This window comes from Mobula birostris, chromosome 16 (assembly GCF_030028105.1).
Source record: "Mobula birostris isolate sMobBir1 chromosome 16, sMobBir1.hap1, whole genome shotgun sequence".
Lineage (NCBI taxonomy): Eukaryota > Metazoa > Chordata > Chondrichthyes > Myliobatiformes > Myliobatidae > Mobula > Mobula birostris.
Window position 1 is genome coordinate 56,557,422 of NC_092385.1, and position 16,319 is coordinate 56,573,740.

General features: G+C 44.3%; 2 protein-coding genes across 4 annotated transcripts in view; both read left to right on the forward strand.

Moving 5' to 3' along the window:
• The window catches only part of thumpd3 (THUMP domain containing 3), a 38,771-nt gene extending 35,716 nt beyond the window's left edge, over positions 1 to 3,055 (forward strand). For all 3 annotated transcript variants that reach the window (XM_072280666.1, XM_072280668.1, XM_072280667.1), the window contains exon 10: positions 1,417 to 3,055. In XM_072280666.1, coding sequence (XP_072136767.1) covers positions 1,417 to 1,632 — 216 coding nt within the window. In that variant the 3' untranslated portion in view covers positions 1,633 to 3,055. The remainder of the gene's footprint in view (positions 1 to 1,416) is intronic.
• Positions 3,056 to 5,061: 2,006 nt separating this feature from the next.
• Positions 5,062 to 11,386, forward strand: vhl (von Hippel-Lindau tumor suppressor). The gene is made up of 3 exons (XM_072280134.1): positions 5,062 to 5,321; positions 6,598 to 6,735; positions 9,423 to 11,386. The coding sequence occupies exons 1-3, from the start codon at positions 5,123 to 5,125 to the stop codon at positions 9,605 to 9,607; spliced, it is 522 nt and encodes a 173-aa protein (XP_072136235.1). The 5' UTR covers positions 5,062 to 5,122; the 3' UTR covers positions 9,608 to 11,386.
• The last annotated feature ends 4,933 nt before the right edge of the window (positions 11,387 to 16,319 follow it).

Sequence of the window (16,319 nt, forward strand, 5' to 3'; positions counted from 1 at the left end):
CTTTGATCTTCGGGCCTCAACCTTCAGACTTGCTGTCTTCAGTCTTCAATTTCTAGACTTTGCTGATCTCTGGAAGCAAACCCAAGACTTGCCAATCACGGGACTTGGACCTCCGGACTTAAATGGCCCTCCAACCCTGAGACTTGCCGACTGTGGTTCCTCATTCTCAGAGGCCACCAACTTCTGTTCTTGACCATGGGGATTGCTGGTCTTTATCCTTAGCGCCAACCAACCCAAACTCTGTTCTCAGGGTTCACTGGTCTTTGACTGCAACTGCTCCGACCTAGATTCTGAGCTCTGACTCCTGCCCCTGATTCATCCTTTACTGTCCCTGACCTCTAACTCTCCCTCATCCCTGTCTTTAATCCCTGACTCCCTTTGCTGTCCTGAAAACAATCCCTATAAACTTGAAAAAACAACTGCCTGAGCCACATGTTTGACAGCCATCACAGTGATCATAGTGGCATTGCAACATATTGATGTGTGTATCTGATGGTGCTGCTGTAGGAACTTGAATCACCCATGAGTCGGAGTAGAGAGGTTCTGTGAGGACTCCTGTTACTTGGGCATGGATGAACAACGCAGCCTCTCATTGCTGAGATGTGCAGCTCAATGCTGCAATCTTGGCTGGCACCTTGAGTATTCCTGGGGACTGGCAGCATTTGCTTCATGTCTACAGGGCAGCTAGGTTCTACAGCCTCTGTCACTGCCTGTTGCTGGAGGTGATGGAACCCACTGTCTCCCACTCTCCTCTCAAAGGCAGCTTATTACCCCAGAGAAACCTCTGGACTGGGAGAAGCTGTACAGCCAAATATAGAGAGTGAGAAACAGCAGCTTCTGTCACATCCAACAGAAGGTGTTGGGAGAGATCGAAGGACCAGAGGCCTATTAACACTTGGAGCTGGCCTGCCAGTCCCCAGCATTGGCGGGGTCCAGGCACTGTACCAAATGGGGTTCAATCTTGAGCACTGAAGTTCAACACTGAGTGGCTGCGCTCCTCACCCAACTTTACCCATCTTCACTTCTTCATGTTGAGTCACAAGTGATTCATTTTTGTGAGAGCACCTAAGGGGAATGGGGGTTCCCAGCGGACTGAGGTGAGTCTTTTTGAAAAGCACAGTAGGTTAGATATCTTTGAGTGTTCAGACTGAAGGACGAAGAGCACTATAACAAAGCAGCTAAGCACAGTAATTGTTGTTCACCCTGCAAAGATCACAAAGGGTGAGCGGTGCCTTTGAAGACTGATGCCCTGTATGAATGAGCACCACACTCTGTCAAGCCAGGATGGAAGCCGTTCTGATTTTGAACAGTTTTTCTCTTCATATCACTTGTAATCCCAGAACATGTGTTAATAGGCTCAAAAGTCTAACTACAACTCCAGAAATTACAACTGATATTCATTTTCTTCTGCTGCAGGCCATGTCAAGAATGGGTCATCTCTGGAGGAAGTCTCATACTGTCTGGGTGAATGTTGGTGGGCTGCATGCTGCTGTCTACCTGTTGAAACGTACAGGTCTTTCCTTTAATGAGTTATTTAAGACGCCTCAAGAATCTGCTCAGAACAAGGATGTTTCATGTAAAACAGGGCCAGTAGAAATAGAAGAGAAGGAAATGTACAGTCCTAAGGAATAAACTTGAGCCTTGTTAGTAAGATAAGTAGGTTTAAAACAAAAGTTAATGGAGAATAAGTTTGTGCTCTCTTTCATCAGTTGATCCAAAGACCGTTTTCAGACTCCACACCACCTTAAATCTGTGGAGTAGATTGGTAGTGAATGTTACAAGGAATCAAGACATCAAAGGAGGTTGAGATAGCAATTTGAATAGGTGGAAAACTTTGTAACATTGGACCTGCCACCAGCCTCCCCCTTACATTCTCTGTTACATCAAAACAATTTGAGTGTGGTTAGTGCTTCCAATTTGTTAGTTTTAGATTAATGCACAGGACAGCAGAAAACTGGGACAAAGAAACAGCAAAGTTTTTCCTTCAACTGAGCTGAGCTGAGAAGCCAACAGACGATAAACTTTCTCAACTAAAGTTTAAGAATGCTTGTGGTTGTGTTTAACATTATGGAATTCTTGTTTTTGTTGTACAATAAGTCAGTACTAAACATACTCTTAAAATATCACACCCCAAAAAAATGTAATGCGGATGTCTAATAGTTTAATCTCCCCTCCGAAACAAAACTTTTCCCCTTCCCCCTTTTGCTAAGTATTTCTTTAATCTCGCTCTGATTCTGGATATCTCACCAAGGTTTTTTTAATTCATACCTACCATCCTTTTTAAAACCTTGGCTGCTATAACCCTGTTCATGGAGGCATCACCTAGTTCATTAATGGCACTTAGAAGCCAATACTACTGTATGTTCTAGTTCTGTGCTAAGCAAGACTTTTACAATAGTTCCCCTCAATGTTTCTGGATTAGGTGGAGAAGAATTGAGTCAGATTTTCCACTCATCGCCATCCAGCAGTCCTAGTTGGAAACAGCAGATGGAGGAATATTGGCTGAAATTTACCTGGCCTGGTGTCTCTGCCCAATAGGTTCATGTGTAGAGAGATACTGGAAGCAGCTGATAGACTGGCCATTGTTTTTCAGGCCTCAGGGGAGATAAAATACAGTACTTAATCTAATCCAACCCCAAATGCTTAGTATTGAAAGAATTGGAGAGAGGTTGTGGAGAATTTGCACATAGACCCTGTTGTATTATTCAGAATCTAATACCTGCACTTGATTCCTTATCGCCTTGAAGTGAGTGCTTCAGATAACTAACTGCTTTCTGTGGTGCAGTGACCGCAAATGGAGGGTGGATCTTGAAATATAGGTTTACACGGCATCCTGTAGCATATTGTCAGACAGCACAGTCTATGCAGAATACCTTGATTAGAGTTTGAGATTTTATCCTATCTCTCATTTTTGTCTTTTCTCAACTACAATAGCACTAAAGTATATTTAAATGTCACACAGTGAGAATGTGTGCTGATTTAATCTGCTGAGATAGATTGGTTAAGAGATACATGAGCAAAACTTATTTGAATGTTATTTACATTTTAGAATAAAAGTTTGGATATGATTTTAAGGTTGTCCAGTTTTTCTAGCAGTGCTAGTCCTGTCAGTAAGTGCACTTAAGCATCCGTATTACACAAAAGACAAATTAGAAAAGGAGACTTGCCTTGATTGGACTGCTATTGAAACGCAGGCTAAGAAGTTCTAGGAGACACACATGAAATGGAGAATGAGTGGGATTTTAAGTTTGATATTTTGAACACAGTAAGTATTAAAGGCATCCGTTAGTCTTGCGAGACCATGGATCTGCGCCTGGAAAGTCTTCACTCTCCAGGGCGCAGGCCTGGGCAAAGTTGTATGGAAGACCAGCAGTTGCCTATGCTGTAAGTCTCCCCTCTCTACGACACCAATATTGTCCAAGGGAAGGGCATTAGGACCCATACAGCTTGGTACCAGTGTTGTCACAGAGCAATATGATTAAGTGCCTTGCTCAAGGACACAACACGCTGCCTCGGCTGGGGCTCGAACTCACGACCCTCAGGTTGCTAGTCCAATGCCTTAACCACTTGGCCACAGTAAGTATAGCCATTACAATAGTAGTGGAGTTTTCTTGGTTTGCAAATGCATGGTTGCCTTATCAAATGTCTCTAGTTCCAGCTTTGTACATTTGCTCTAGTGTGGCTTCTTTGTGCTAGCCATTAGCTACTACCTACCTTACAAAGGTATCTATAAATCAGATACTGAGTTCTCGTGTTCTCTTGAAATCACCTAGTTCTATTTCCTGCGCTCCTATGAAACTTACTAACACCATGTTTTCCATGCTGCCTTAAATATGACTGAGTTTACAGGAAAACTTATACTGCAGTATAACATCTAAAAACTGAATTAAGGAGCATTGCACATCAAAGTTGCTGGTGAACGCAGCAGGCCAGGCAGCATCTCTAGGAAGAGGTACAGTCGACGTTTCGGGCCGAGACCCTTCATCAGAACTAACTGAAAGAAGAGCTAGTAAGAGATTTGAAAGTGGGAGGGGGAGGGGGAGATCCGAAGGAGCATTGAATGACATCCAGTGGTATAGAGAATATGCTGGTGTGCACTACAAGCCTTGAATATGTTGGATTAACTATGGTGTGAGTGAGGCTTCTTGACACTTGGTGATTCAATGGCTTTGGAAAGAATTGGTCTGCAGCATTGGGCACCTTAAGCACTGACTGATTGACCAAATGAGCCATTACAGAAACAAAAATAAAAACAATACAGATGCTACAAAAACAGAAACAAATTGCTGTGAGTACTCAGAATCAGAGTAATACAGCATAGAAGCAGGCACTTCATCCCAACATGTACATGCTGACCAGGATGTCCAATTTAGTCATAGTCATACTTTGATCCCGGGGGAAATTGGTTTTTGTTACAGTTGCACCATAAATAATTAAATAGTAATAAAACCATACATAATTCAATAGTAATATGTAAATTACACCAGGAAATAAGTCCAGGACCAGCCTATTGGCTCAGGTGTCTGACCCTCCAAGGGAGGAGTTGTAAAGTTTGATGGCCACAGGCAGGAATGACTTCCTATGACACTCTGTGTTGCATCTCGGTGGAATGAGTCTCTGGCTGAATGTACTCCTGTGCCCAACCAGTACGTTATGTAGTGGATGGGAGACATTGTCCAAGATGTGTATGGAGTACATCACAAGTCAGGCAGCATCAATAGCTGGACAATGTATCATGTCTGCAACCTTCTTTAGAAATGAGTACCCAAACCATTGACGGTTTCACCTTCCACGGACCTGTTCCAAATGGTTTCATGTGGCATTATTCCTTAATCAGTTGGCACAGATCCCAGAAACATCCGCCCAACTAAATTTTACTGAATTTGCAAGCCTGCACGGTTAACGAAGGGGCGGAGTTTTTGCTTTCCCTGTGATTGACGTGAAAGTTATCCAATCACGACTTCGAATTTACGCAATTAAAAATGAAATAAAATGCCTATCAATCAGCTCGCTCACTCACAGATTGACAACGGAATTAGCCAATCAATACATAGTTAGGGGCCGGCTGTTGCTTTTGACAACGTAGACTCTAGGCCGCAGGCCCGGGGTTGTACAGCAGGCGATGCCGGAGATTGGGAACCTTGACGCGGCAGCCGGTGTGAACTGGCTCCGCTCCCATCACAGCCGGCAGAGCTCCTTCGTCATCTTCTGTAACTGCACAGGCCGTAGCGTCCAGCCGGTTTGGATCAACTACCGCGGGTTGCCTGAGACTTACGCCGCGATGGCAGCGCAAAGCGGCCGCAAGATGAACACCTTCACAGGTGAGCAGAACGGCCTACGGTCATGGGCGTCCCGGGGCTAGCTCTCCCCTTACCTGGGAGCCAGCCCCTGTGCGGGAGTGGGATGGGAACTGGGGCAGTGGTTTGGCTCGGACATTTGGGTCTGAGCTTAAGAGGTGGGCCGGGGTTGGATCTGGGGTCACGCACATATTGCTAATGGATTGTTGTTCTATTATTGATAACGCACCAAGCTATTAGTGGAAAGTTTGTCTTGCATACTGTTGATGCAGATCAAATCATTATTGCGTACATTGAGCTAGAATAAGTTAAAACAATAATGTAGAATAAAGCGTAATACCTACAGAAAAGTGCAATGCAGGTAAACAATAAAGTGCAAGATCATAATAGGGTAGATTGTGAAACTAAGCCCTTCTCATCGTACAACAGGTTTGTTCAAAATTTTGATAATAGTGGCATAGAAGCTGTCCTTGAATCGGTCCGGACATGGGTCTTCAGGTATGTTGGAGCGTGGGTTGGGTGGGGGGGGGGGGTAGAGGGCGTTGGGGGTCAACGGCTGCTTTCCAGTGTTGCTCCATTATCAACAGGTGGGTTCAGAGCAGATCCGGGGTTAACAGGTTGTTCATCTGTGATCATGTAGGTTGGGTGGAGGGGTGACATTAGGGTGGTGGGACTGGGATCAATAAGCTGGTCTGGAAGTTGGTTGGGTGTTGAAGAAGCCTTTATGGTCAGAGATAATGGTAATATTGTGGGATCTGAGATGGTTTGGGGTAGGGAATTTAAAATTGATTTGAGCACTGGCAATACATCTTGGCCTTGTGAATCTTGCAGTAGGTTTTCTGTTGAGAGTTTTAAGTATGGCTGGGGTTGGGAGATGGATTTGGGCTCATGGTCCAGACTCTCAAAGCAGGGATTCACAAACTTTCTTTATGCCATGGCCCCTGACCATCCCCCTGGGGGTCTGTGAACCCTAGGTTGGGAACTTCTAGAGAAAGGTTTGAGTTCAGCTTTGGCAGCTGGGTTTGGAGTTAGGTACAGTAATTTGCTTTGGGATTACTATCTAATCTGTTGCTTTCAAGACGTCCATTTAAAATGCTTTCTCCTGTATTTTTTGAGTGACCTTGTCAACTTGTTCACTGATATTCATTCCATTGTTCACAATCAAAAACAGAAAATGCTGGAAACAGCAGGTCCTGCAGGACGTGTGGAAAGGGAAACAGTTAATGCTTCAGGTCCAGGCAACTCCTTCTGGCCTTTGGAGAGGATTGAACAATCCAAATATTGCTGTTTTCTTCCTCAGGTCACCCTTGGATGTTCCGTGATGCAATCTCTGATGACAGGCTCCTCGTCAATGGCCACGAGGTCTTTTTCACCCCCCCAGGCCAGGTGAATGAGATTGGCCAGCCTCAATACATAATAGTTAAGATCACCATACCAGGTAATCAGCTGCAATAAGTCTTAATAATATTTTAATTGTTTCCTAATTAGAGTCACACATCACAGAACAGGCTCCCTAGCCTGCCTTGCCATCAAATATTGATTCCATTATTGGTCTGTATCCTTCTGTATCTTGGCAATTCGAGCTGTCTTCCAGATGCTTCTCAAAAGTTGTGAGAATTTTCTACCTCCACCATCCACTCAAGCAGATTGCAATCACCCCCATATCCAAAAAATTCTTCCTCTCATCCCCTGTAAACCATTACCTCCTGAGCTTAATCCTGTGCCCTCTGGGCTTGGACACCACTGTTGTGGGGATTTTTGTTTTATACAATCTACCCAGTCTTAAGCCTCCAATAATTTTATACATCTGCGCCAGATTACACTTTGCCATAGTCTGCTCCAAAAAAAAACAGGCCCAGACTATTCAGTCTCTCTTCATAACTGAAACATTCTAATGAATCACCTCTGCACCCTCTCTGAGGGAATGCGATCCTTTCTATAAAGTGCCAACCAAAACTGCACACAGTACTCCAGCTGTGATATAATCAATATTTTATGATGTATCAAGACCTCCCTGCTTTCATACTCCAGGCAGGGGTTCCCAACCTGGGGTCCATGGAGCCCTCAGTTAGTGGTAAGGCTCCATGACATAAAAAATGTTGTGAGCCCCAGCTGTGTCTAATGAAAACAAACTTTGCATGTAGCTCCTTATCACCTCATCTCTCTGTACTGCCACCTACAGGGATCTTTGGACTTGAACATCAAGTCTCTTTGTTTTCAAATACTTCCTAGGGCTTTACCATTCATGATATATATCCTACCCTTGTTAGAACCCTCAAAATATGTTATCTCCCACTTATCAAGATTAAGTTCCAGCTGCTATCGTCCTGCCAAATTACACTACTATTCTGTAGCTCAGTACTACTTTCCTGGCTATCAACACCAGCAATTAATTGCAAACTTTTCCATAACTTACAAATTATAACTTACAAAGCAAACTGCAAGGGGTGTTGCATTGATCCCAACACCAGTCCCTGTGGTATAGTAGCGATCACAATAGCAATGCTTCATCACCACCCTCAGTCTCCCAATCCAGGTCAGTTTTGAATCCAATTTGCCATCTTGCATTGGATCCCCTGAGCTCTAACTTTTGGATCAGCCTTGCGTGTGGAACCTTATCAAAGTATTTGCTGAAGTCCATGTAAACCACGCTGTCATTATCAATATATTTAGTCACCCCTAAAAAAAAATACTCAATTAAATTAGTCAAGTAGGATCTTCCACACACAAATCCATGTTGGTCATTCCTTACATTTCCAGTTGTAAATTAATCCTGTCCTTCAGGCATTTTTTCTAATAAATTTCTTATTAATATTGGATTCACAGACCAAGATTACCAGACTTGTCCCTGCCGTCCTTCTTGAAGTGCCACATTGTTCTCCACTTTGTTTTCTGGTACTTTGCCTGTAGACAGTGAAGATTTAAATATTATCTCTGTCAGGGACCCAGCTATTTTTTCCCTTGCCTGTCATTGCAGCCCAGGGCACATCTCATTGGGGCTTTAGGATTTATTGATCTTTATATCCACTGCAATATTTAAAACTGTTTTTAATCCTAATGTAGTTTAGAAGTTCATGATCCCAATGAAAATCTCCAACTGCAAAATCTCCAACTACAATGTCTCCATAGTTCTTGCCTACTGATGCTCCATTCAGTAACCAAGCTTACTTTTTTACCAAGGCTTCACCTACAAGGAAGAAGCTGTTTCATATTCAGAGGTTTTTGACTATTCATAATTAAAAATTGGAAGAAGTGCCCTGTATATTGAATGACTCCTTCCTGCTTTAGTGACCAATTTAAGCTCGTACAGCAGCATTATCTTGGAAAAATCTGAGCAGTTCAGGCTGTCAGAGAGAAAAGTGTTTGGGTGAAATCTATTCATCAGCACTAAGACGGCCATGTCCATATCCAGTAAAATTAAACCTTTCAGTTTATAAAAAAAAAAAAAAAAAACAAATTGCTGGAGGAGCTCAGTGTGTCAGGCAGCATCTATGAAGGGAAATGGATAGTTGGTATTTTGGGTCAAGACCCTTCCTCTGACTGAAGAGTCGTGATCTGCATTGGACAAGGGTCTTGACATAAAATATCAGCTCTCTAGTTTCCCTCCACAGATTTTGCTCGACCCATTGAGTTCCTCCAGCGGTTTATTTGTTGCTCCAGATTCCAGTCTCGTGTCTCTGTTTTAATTAAACTTTCCAAATGTGGATTTGTCATTAGAGCAAGCCATCTGTGTTTAATTGATCCAGTGACATAACCACTTCCAAGTCGAGCAGTTGCCAGTTTAACCCCCATTGTAGGGCATAAATGATGCTGCAACACCATCTGTCTCAGGAGTTTCACCATGTTGTCCTGAACAATATCGATCCATCAACAGAGACCAAAACATTAACATAATGCCCCACAAATATCAATGTTCATGGTAGCTTGCTGTGGGCACATTGTATTTCCCATAATGCAGGTAACCTCTTCTGACATGTCATACTACTGACTGAAAAGGTTTGTGATATGAAGATTTACCTGGTTTGATAAGAATGTGATTTTTAATATTTTTAAAAATAAAATTGTCACTGAGAATACTGAGTTACATTGTGTGAAAGCTCAAGGAATGTTTTCCTTCCCATCCAGTTTACACACTAAAGGAGAGGTGTCTGCAAGTAGTGCGTAGCCTTGTGAAGCGAGAGGACTACAGACATCTAGAGATCGCCAGATCACTCCACGATGAACTGGAAGATCACCCCCAGGTCCTGAAAGACCTGCAGCGTCTTCAACAGCTGGCTGAACAGGAAAGAAAGAGTCCTAATTTAGAGTGACATTGTTCCTTTCACTCACCATGTCACCCCAGATCGACCTGGTGTATTATATATGTATTATAAGCTATGAACTGCGATCTGGGTGAACAGAATGAATGGCACCATTCATTTCAGATCTTCCCATGAACAGTGACTGTCTACTGTGATTATGACACAAAGCCGCGACCAGCAGTCTACCTGGTTAATTAGTTAATTGTCATATTTTGTATTTTCCTTCATTATCTTCCTATTTCTTGGACCAATTTTTTTTTTAAACATCACTTGTACCTTTAAGTGAAAACAGTTCTCAGTGAATCTTTGGCCTGCCATGGTGGGCCTGTCACCAATCAGGCAGCAGTAGAAGTTAGTAAATTTGGCCAGGAAGCTGGGATAGCTTGGTCTTGAGCACTCTTGTCTGGAAAGTCACTTGCTGTTTATTCTATAAGATGGCGGAACTGACTGGGAATGGAGAGGAAAATGGCAGACTAGTCAGTGTATGATGCAAAGATGTATAAAATTGCTGCCAAGTACAAGTACAAAATATGGATGCAATAAAGGGGAAACTAGGTGCTCTGCTGATGGAGCTAGATATAATAGGCAGGGGAAGACTGGCCCAGAGCAGCTACAGCAGCAGAGAGTATTTGGGGAGAAAACCCTGACTCTGCATAGTTTCTGAAGATGCCAGGAGCATGAGTTTACCTGAGAAGGTATCTTAAATTCACTTAATTATATGGCTGCACAGTGGGGAAAGGACTTTCTCAGTTAAACCTTTAAGTAAAATGTCATGATATTTGTATGTGAGCTTGTAGTTGCTTCATTAACTCAGCTCCCCACTGTATATATTTATGCCATAGCCAGCTTGTTCTGCACCGTGACCTCTAAAGCTTAGTATTTGCTGCTGAGCTAGTGTTTATGGCCCCTGGTTCTGGTCGTCTTTAATTTAATTTTAAAAAAAAAAAAAAAAAAGACTGTTTGGTCACTTAGTCTTGTTTTGCTATTTCACCACACCTGGTCACTTCATATTGATTTGCTAAATGGAGCAGATCTGTACCCAGTCTACTGGTATAGTAGAAGTTGGAATAGAACCTACATGCCTTAAAATTCTATCCCCTTCCAGAAATTCCCCTAGGAATCCTCACTTTATCTTTAGCTGCTATCCTATGTTAGTATACATAGTGATGCCATGTCAGTACCCAGCCCTCTCCTAATTCCCCCCGCCCCTTCCTATACTCTTTAGAAATTTACTTTCCATAGCATAAACAGGTTGATTCTTCCTGGTGCAAATATGTCATCTCACTTTTCTCAATGTTCCAGTTCAATTGTCAATGTCAGCTCCACTCTACAAGTTTGTCTTTGCCCTTCTCTGTTATTGCCAAAGGTTTGATGTACCTGGAAATGCTGAAACTGTTGGTACTGGTCCATATCAGTTGTGTAAGTATTCAACTGGAAGTTCAGCATTGGTTTGAGAGGAAGACTGCCCCCACCTCTTGTCTTGTTTGTTCTTGCTGTTTTTACTCTCAACAGCGATTCTCTGTAAATCAGAATGGTTCAAGTCCAAGACCAGACAAGTGTCCAAACAGTATTCAACTGTGAAAGCTATGATTAATGCTGAGCTTGTGAGGTGCTGGTGATAAGATCAGTAGCTGAGCTGTGCTAATGAGTCAGAGTAAAACAGATCCACAGGATCATCAGACAAAGCTTGCTTTTTAAATCACAGCTCTGTGATAGGGACACACTAAGCTCTTGTATATTTTTTTGTATGTGAAAGCTGAACAAAGCCATTAAAAGTATATTGCACAAGTTGAAATGTACCAGTGTGATTCTTCCAATAAAGATGCAGCAATATCACTAAAGAACATGAAACACTAAAGCAGAGTTCAGGCCCTATGGCCCATGATGTTGGGTTGACATTTTAACCTGCTCTAAGATTAATCTAACACTTCCCTTCCACACATGTACCTATCAAAGAGTCTCTTAAATGTCTGTAATGTGTTCACTTCTACCACCACACCAGCAGCATGTTCCATGTACGCACCACTCTGTGTGAAAACCTACCTCTGACCGTCCCTCCAATCACCTTAAAATTATGCCCACTCAGCAGTTTCCACCAAGGGGAAGAGGTCTCTGGCTATCCATTTGACAGATGCCCCTTAACATCTTGCTTACCTCTATCCTGTCACCTGCCATCCTTCTCTCCAAAGAGAAAAGTCTGAGCTTGATCAACCTATCCTCATAAAGCATGCTCTCTAATCCAGACAGCATCCTAGTAAATATCTGCACCCTCTCTAAAGCTTCCCCATCCTTCCTATAATGAAGACCACAATTGAATACGATGCTCCAAGTGTGGTCTAACCAGGGTGTTATATAGCTGTAGCAGTATCTCGCAGCTCGTGAACTCAACCCTCTGACTAATGAAGGCCTGAACACCATATGCATTCTTAACCACCCTATCAAATTGTGTTGCAACTTTAATGGATCTGTGAATGTGGACCTCAAGATCCCTCTGTTCCTCCACACTGTAGAGAATCCTACCATTAACCCTGTATTCTGCCTTCAAGTTTGATCTTCCAAAGTATCACTTCACACTTTTCTGGATTGAACTCCATCTGCCACCTCACCAACTCTGGATCCTGTCAGGTTGTAACCTACGGCAACCTTCTACACCATCCACAACACCACTGGAGAGTGGGGATTATTCTGTTCAAACTCATTGGGGTGGTTGAGTTGCCAATGAGGTATGGTATGTGAGCTGGGAATATCTCAGAATGAGCACTGGATGGGAGAAGTTGATGGATTTCAGACAGGATGGAGATTCCAACACCAGACTACTGACTAGTGTGCATCCAAAGTGATCCATTACGGTCTGATACTTGATAACTGGCTGGATTAGAATGGGAGACATGAAACCAGGCAACATCATACAGTGTATGGCACCGACTTGTCTCTGGGTTTTGGGAGGGGGCAACACCGAGTGGTCTCTGAGTTCAAGGAGGCAACTGAGGGGTCTGGGTTACAGGGGGTGACTCTTAAGTCTCTGGGTTACCTAATGACACTGAAGGGCCATAAGAGTATCAGCCATGGAGCAGAATTACACCACTTTACTCACAGAGGCTGGTACGCCATTCCATCAAGGCTGATTTATTATCCTTCTCAACCCCATTCTCCAGCCTTTTCCCCATAACTTGTGATGTCCTTACTAATCAGGAACATATCAGCCTCCACTTTAAATATTCCCAGTGACTTGGCCTTCACAGTCTATGGCAATGAAGTCCACAGAACCGCCACTCTCTGGCTAAATAAATTCCTCCTCATCCCTGTTCTAAAGGGATGTCCTTGTATGCTGAGGCAGTGTCCTCTGGTCCTAGACTGCCCCACTGTATGAAACATCCTCTCCACCTACACTCTTATCCAGGCCTTTCAATATTCCATACGTTTCAGTGAGATCCCATCCCCTCATTCTTCTAAACGCCAGGGAGTACTGGCCCATAGCTATCAAATGCTCCTCATAGGTTAACCCTTCATTCCTGTGAACCTCCTCCTCCTCACCCTTTCCAACAACAGCACGTCCTTTGGGGCCAAAACGGCTCTCAGTTCTCAAGCGCGGCCTGACCAAAGCCTCATAAAGCCCCTTCTATTACGTGTTTGGTCCTCCGGAAATGAATGCTAACATTGCATTTGCCTTCCTTACCACCAACTCAACCTGCAAATTAACTTTCAGGAAATCCTGCACGCTGACTCACAAGTATCTTTGCACCTCTGATTTCTGAATCTGCTCCTCCTTTTAGAAAATAAATAAAATAGAAAAGGAGGTTGACACTGCGATCTCTAGGTTACAGTGGGCCATACTGAAGAGCCTCGAGTTACAGATGGGCGACAGAGGGTCTCTGTGTAAGGGCGGGTCATCACTGGTTATTTAAACTGTCTGTGTTTCATTAGTCTTTTAAAACATAGAATATGTAACATTACAGCCCAGTGAAGACATGCGCCGACCATTTAACTACTCCATGATCGATCTAATTCTTCCCGCCCATAAAAAACTTCATTGAGATACATCGGCGGGATCCTGAGGATATGCACAGGCAGGAGCGTAGGGTATTTCAGTCCCGGCGGGGGTGGCCGCTCGTCACTGCCCCGTCACTATACCCCTCCGGCTGAGAGAGAGACAGGAGCTGACACAGGGTGGGACTCATCCCCTGGCTGGCCGAGACATGCAGAGTAGGAATCGCCGTGGCGCTCCGGCGGAGCGGAAATGGTGAGGTCCGCTCGCCCTTTCCCCAGGCTCACACCGGTCTGTCACCGTAACTAATCCCTGCCCGTTATCATTCTCCCGCAGTTTATCCGTCTGGGAAAAGACTGACCCCGCTGTCTACCCGCACCCGATAACCAACCACTGGGCTAAGCTGAAATTTCAGGTACAGTGTTCGGCTTAAAACGCGTCTGAGACAATTATTACAAACGTGGCGAGAAATGTATGTACCGTATCGTTGCAGTAACAGTTTATTAGTACAAGTTAAAGGTAATTGATAGTGTGATAGTCATCTTTATTGGCTTTTGGCTTATTAGTGTCACGTACACAGTGAAAAACTTGCTTGCGTGCCGCCAGGCAGACCACCTCAGATCCAAACTGAACTACATCAAGATACCGTAGTGAAAAAGAAAAGGGAATGCGGAAGCAAAATGCTGGAGGAACTCAGCAGGCCAGGCAGCATCCATGGAAAGGACAAACAGTCGATGTTCAGCCCCAAACGGTCTCGGCCAGAACGCCAACTGTTTATTTCTCTCCATAGGTGCTGCCTGACCTGCTGATCCCTCCAGCATTTTGAGCGTGTTGCTCTGGATTTCCAACATCTGCAGAATCTCCTGTGTTTAAGAGAATGCTAAACATACACTCAGTGGCTACTTTACACCTGTACACCTGCTCCTTAATGCAAGTATCTACTCAGCCAATCACGTGGCAGCAGCTGCACAAAAAGCATGCAGACGTGGTCAAGAGCTTCAGACCAAACACCAGAATGGGGAAGAGTCTTTGACCATGGAATGATTGTTGGTGCCAGATGGGATGATTCGAGTATCACACACAACAATCTCTGGAGTTTACAGAGAATGGTGCAAGATACAACCCCCAAAGACCCAGTGAACGGCAGTTCTGTTGGCAAAAACACCTTGTTAAGAGAGAAGTCCGAGGAGAATGGCTAGACCAGTTCAAGCTGTCAGGAAGGTGACAGCAGCTCAAACTGCCACACATTACAATGCTGGTGGGCAGAAGAATGCACAAGAAGACAAATTCTAAAGTGGATGGGCTACAGCAGCAGAAGACCGTGGACATACAGAAATACCCACACTCTGTGGCCTCTTTATTAGTTACAGGAGGCACCTAATAAATTGGTCACTGAGTGCGGTGCATGTAGACAAATAAAGTGCAAAGGCCATGAGCAGGTAGATTGAGAGATCACAAGTTCATCCTCAGTGTAATGGAGTTCCATTTAAGCGTCAGAATGGATGCTGTCTTTGAGCCCTGTGGTAAGCACTCTCGAGCTTTGGTATCGTCTGCCTGGCAGGAATGGGGAGAAGAGAGAACAACCCGGGGTTGGGTTGGGGTGGACTGATTATGCTGGCCACTTTTCTGTGGTACTGGGTCGTGTACACAGAGTCAACAGAGCGGAGCCTGATTTGTGTGATGGACCGGGCTATGTTCACAACTCTGCAATTTCTTGTGCTCTTGGGCAGAGCAGTTGCCATACCAATCTGTGAAACAAATTCTTTTCAACTTGGATTCATTTTTTTTTTAAAGTAGGACAGGAGAGCCTAGTCACTTGGAATCAGGTTGTCTGGGAATTACTCTTTGCAGCCTGAATGACTATATCTGCAGGAATTGCCCCTGTTAGACCAGCCTGAGCGCCACCTGGAGGCTGTATAAGGCCAAAAAGTGCATGAACATAAACCATAGGAACAAAATTAGGCCATTCAGCCCATCAAGTCTGCTCCACCATTCCATCCTGGCTGATCCTGAATCCCACTCAACCCCATACACCTGCATTATCACCATAACCATTGATGCCCTGACCAATCAGGAAACAATCTACTTTTGCTTTAAATATACCCATGGTCTTGGCAGAGCACTCCACAGACAGCTAAGATGCTTATGGAACTCAGCAGATCAGGCAGCATGTGTGGACGGAGATGGAGAGTGAACATTTCAGGTAGAGACTCTTCATTAGGATCATGTCTGTTCGGGGTGGACATCCTGTGTGTGGTTTAAGGAAGATCAGAAAGGGAGTGTGTGACCACCAGGGAGAGGAAGGGAGGAGGCAGGAACAACTTGGAGCACATATACAAAATTATGTGGTGTATAGATAGGGTAAATGCAAACAGGCTTTTTCCACTGAGGTTGGGTGAGAATAGAACTACAGGTCATGGGTTCAGGGTGAAAGGTGAAATGTGGGGATCTTCTTCACTCAGAGGGTGGTGAGTGTGGTGAGGATGGTGAGGGGGTGGTGAGAGGGTGGTGAGAGGGTGGTCAGAGGGTGGTGAGAGTGTGGTGAGGGGGTGGTGAGGGGTGGTGAGGGGGTGGAGAGAGGCTGGTGAGAGGGTGGTGAGTGTGGTGAAAGGGTGGTGAGAGGGTGGTGAGAGGTTGGTGAAGGGGTGGTGAGTGTGGTGAGGGGGTGGTGAGAGGGTGGTGGGGGGTGGTGAGGGGGTGGTGAGAGGCTGGTGAGAGGGTGGTGAGTGTGGTGAG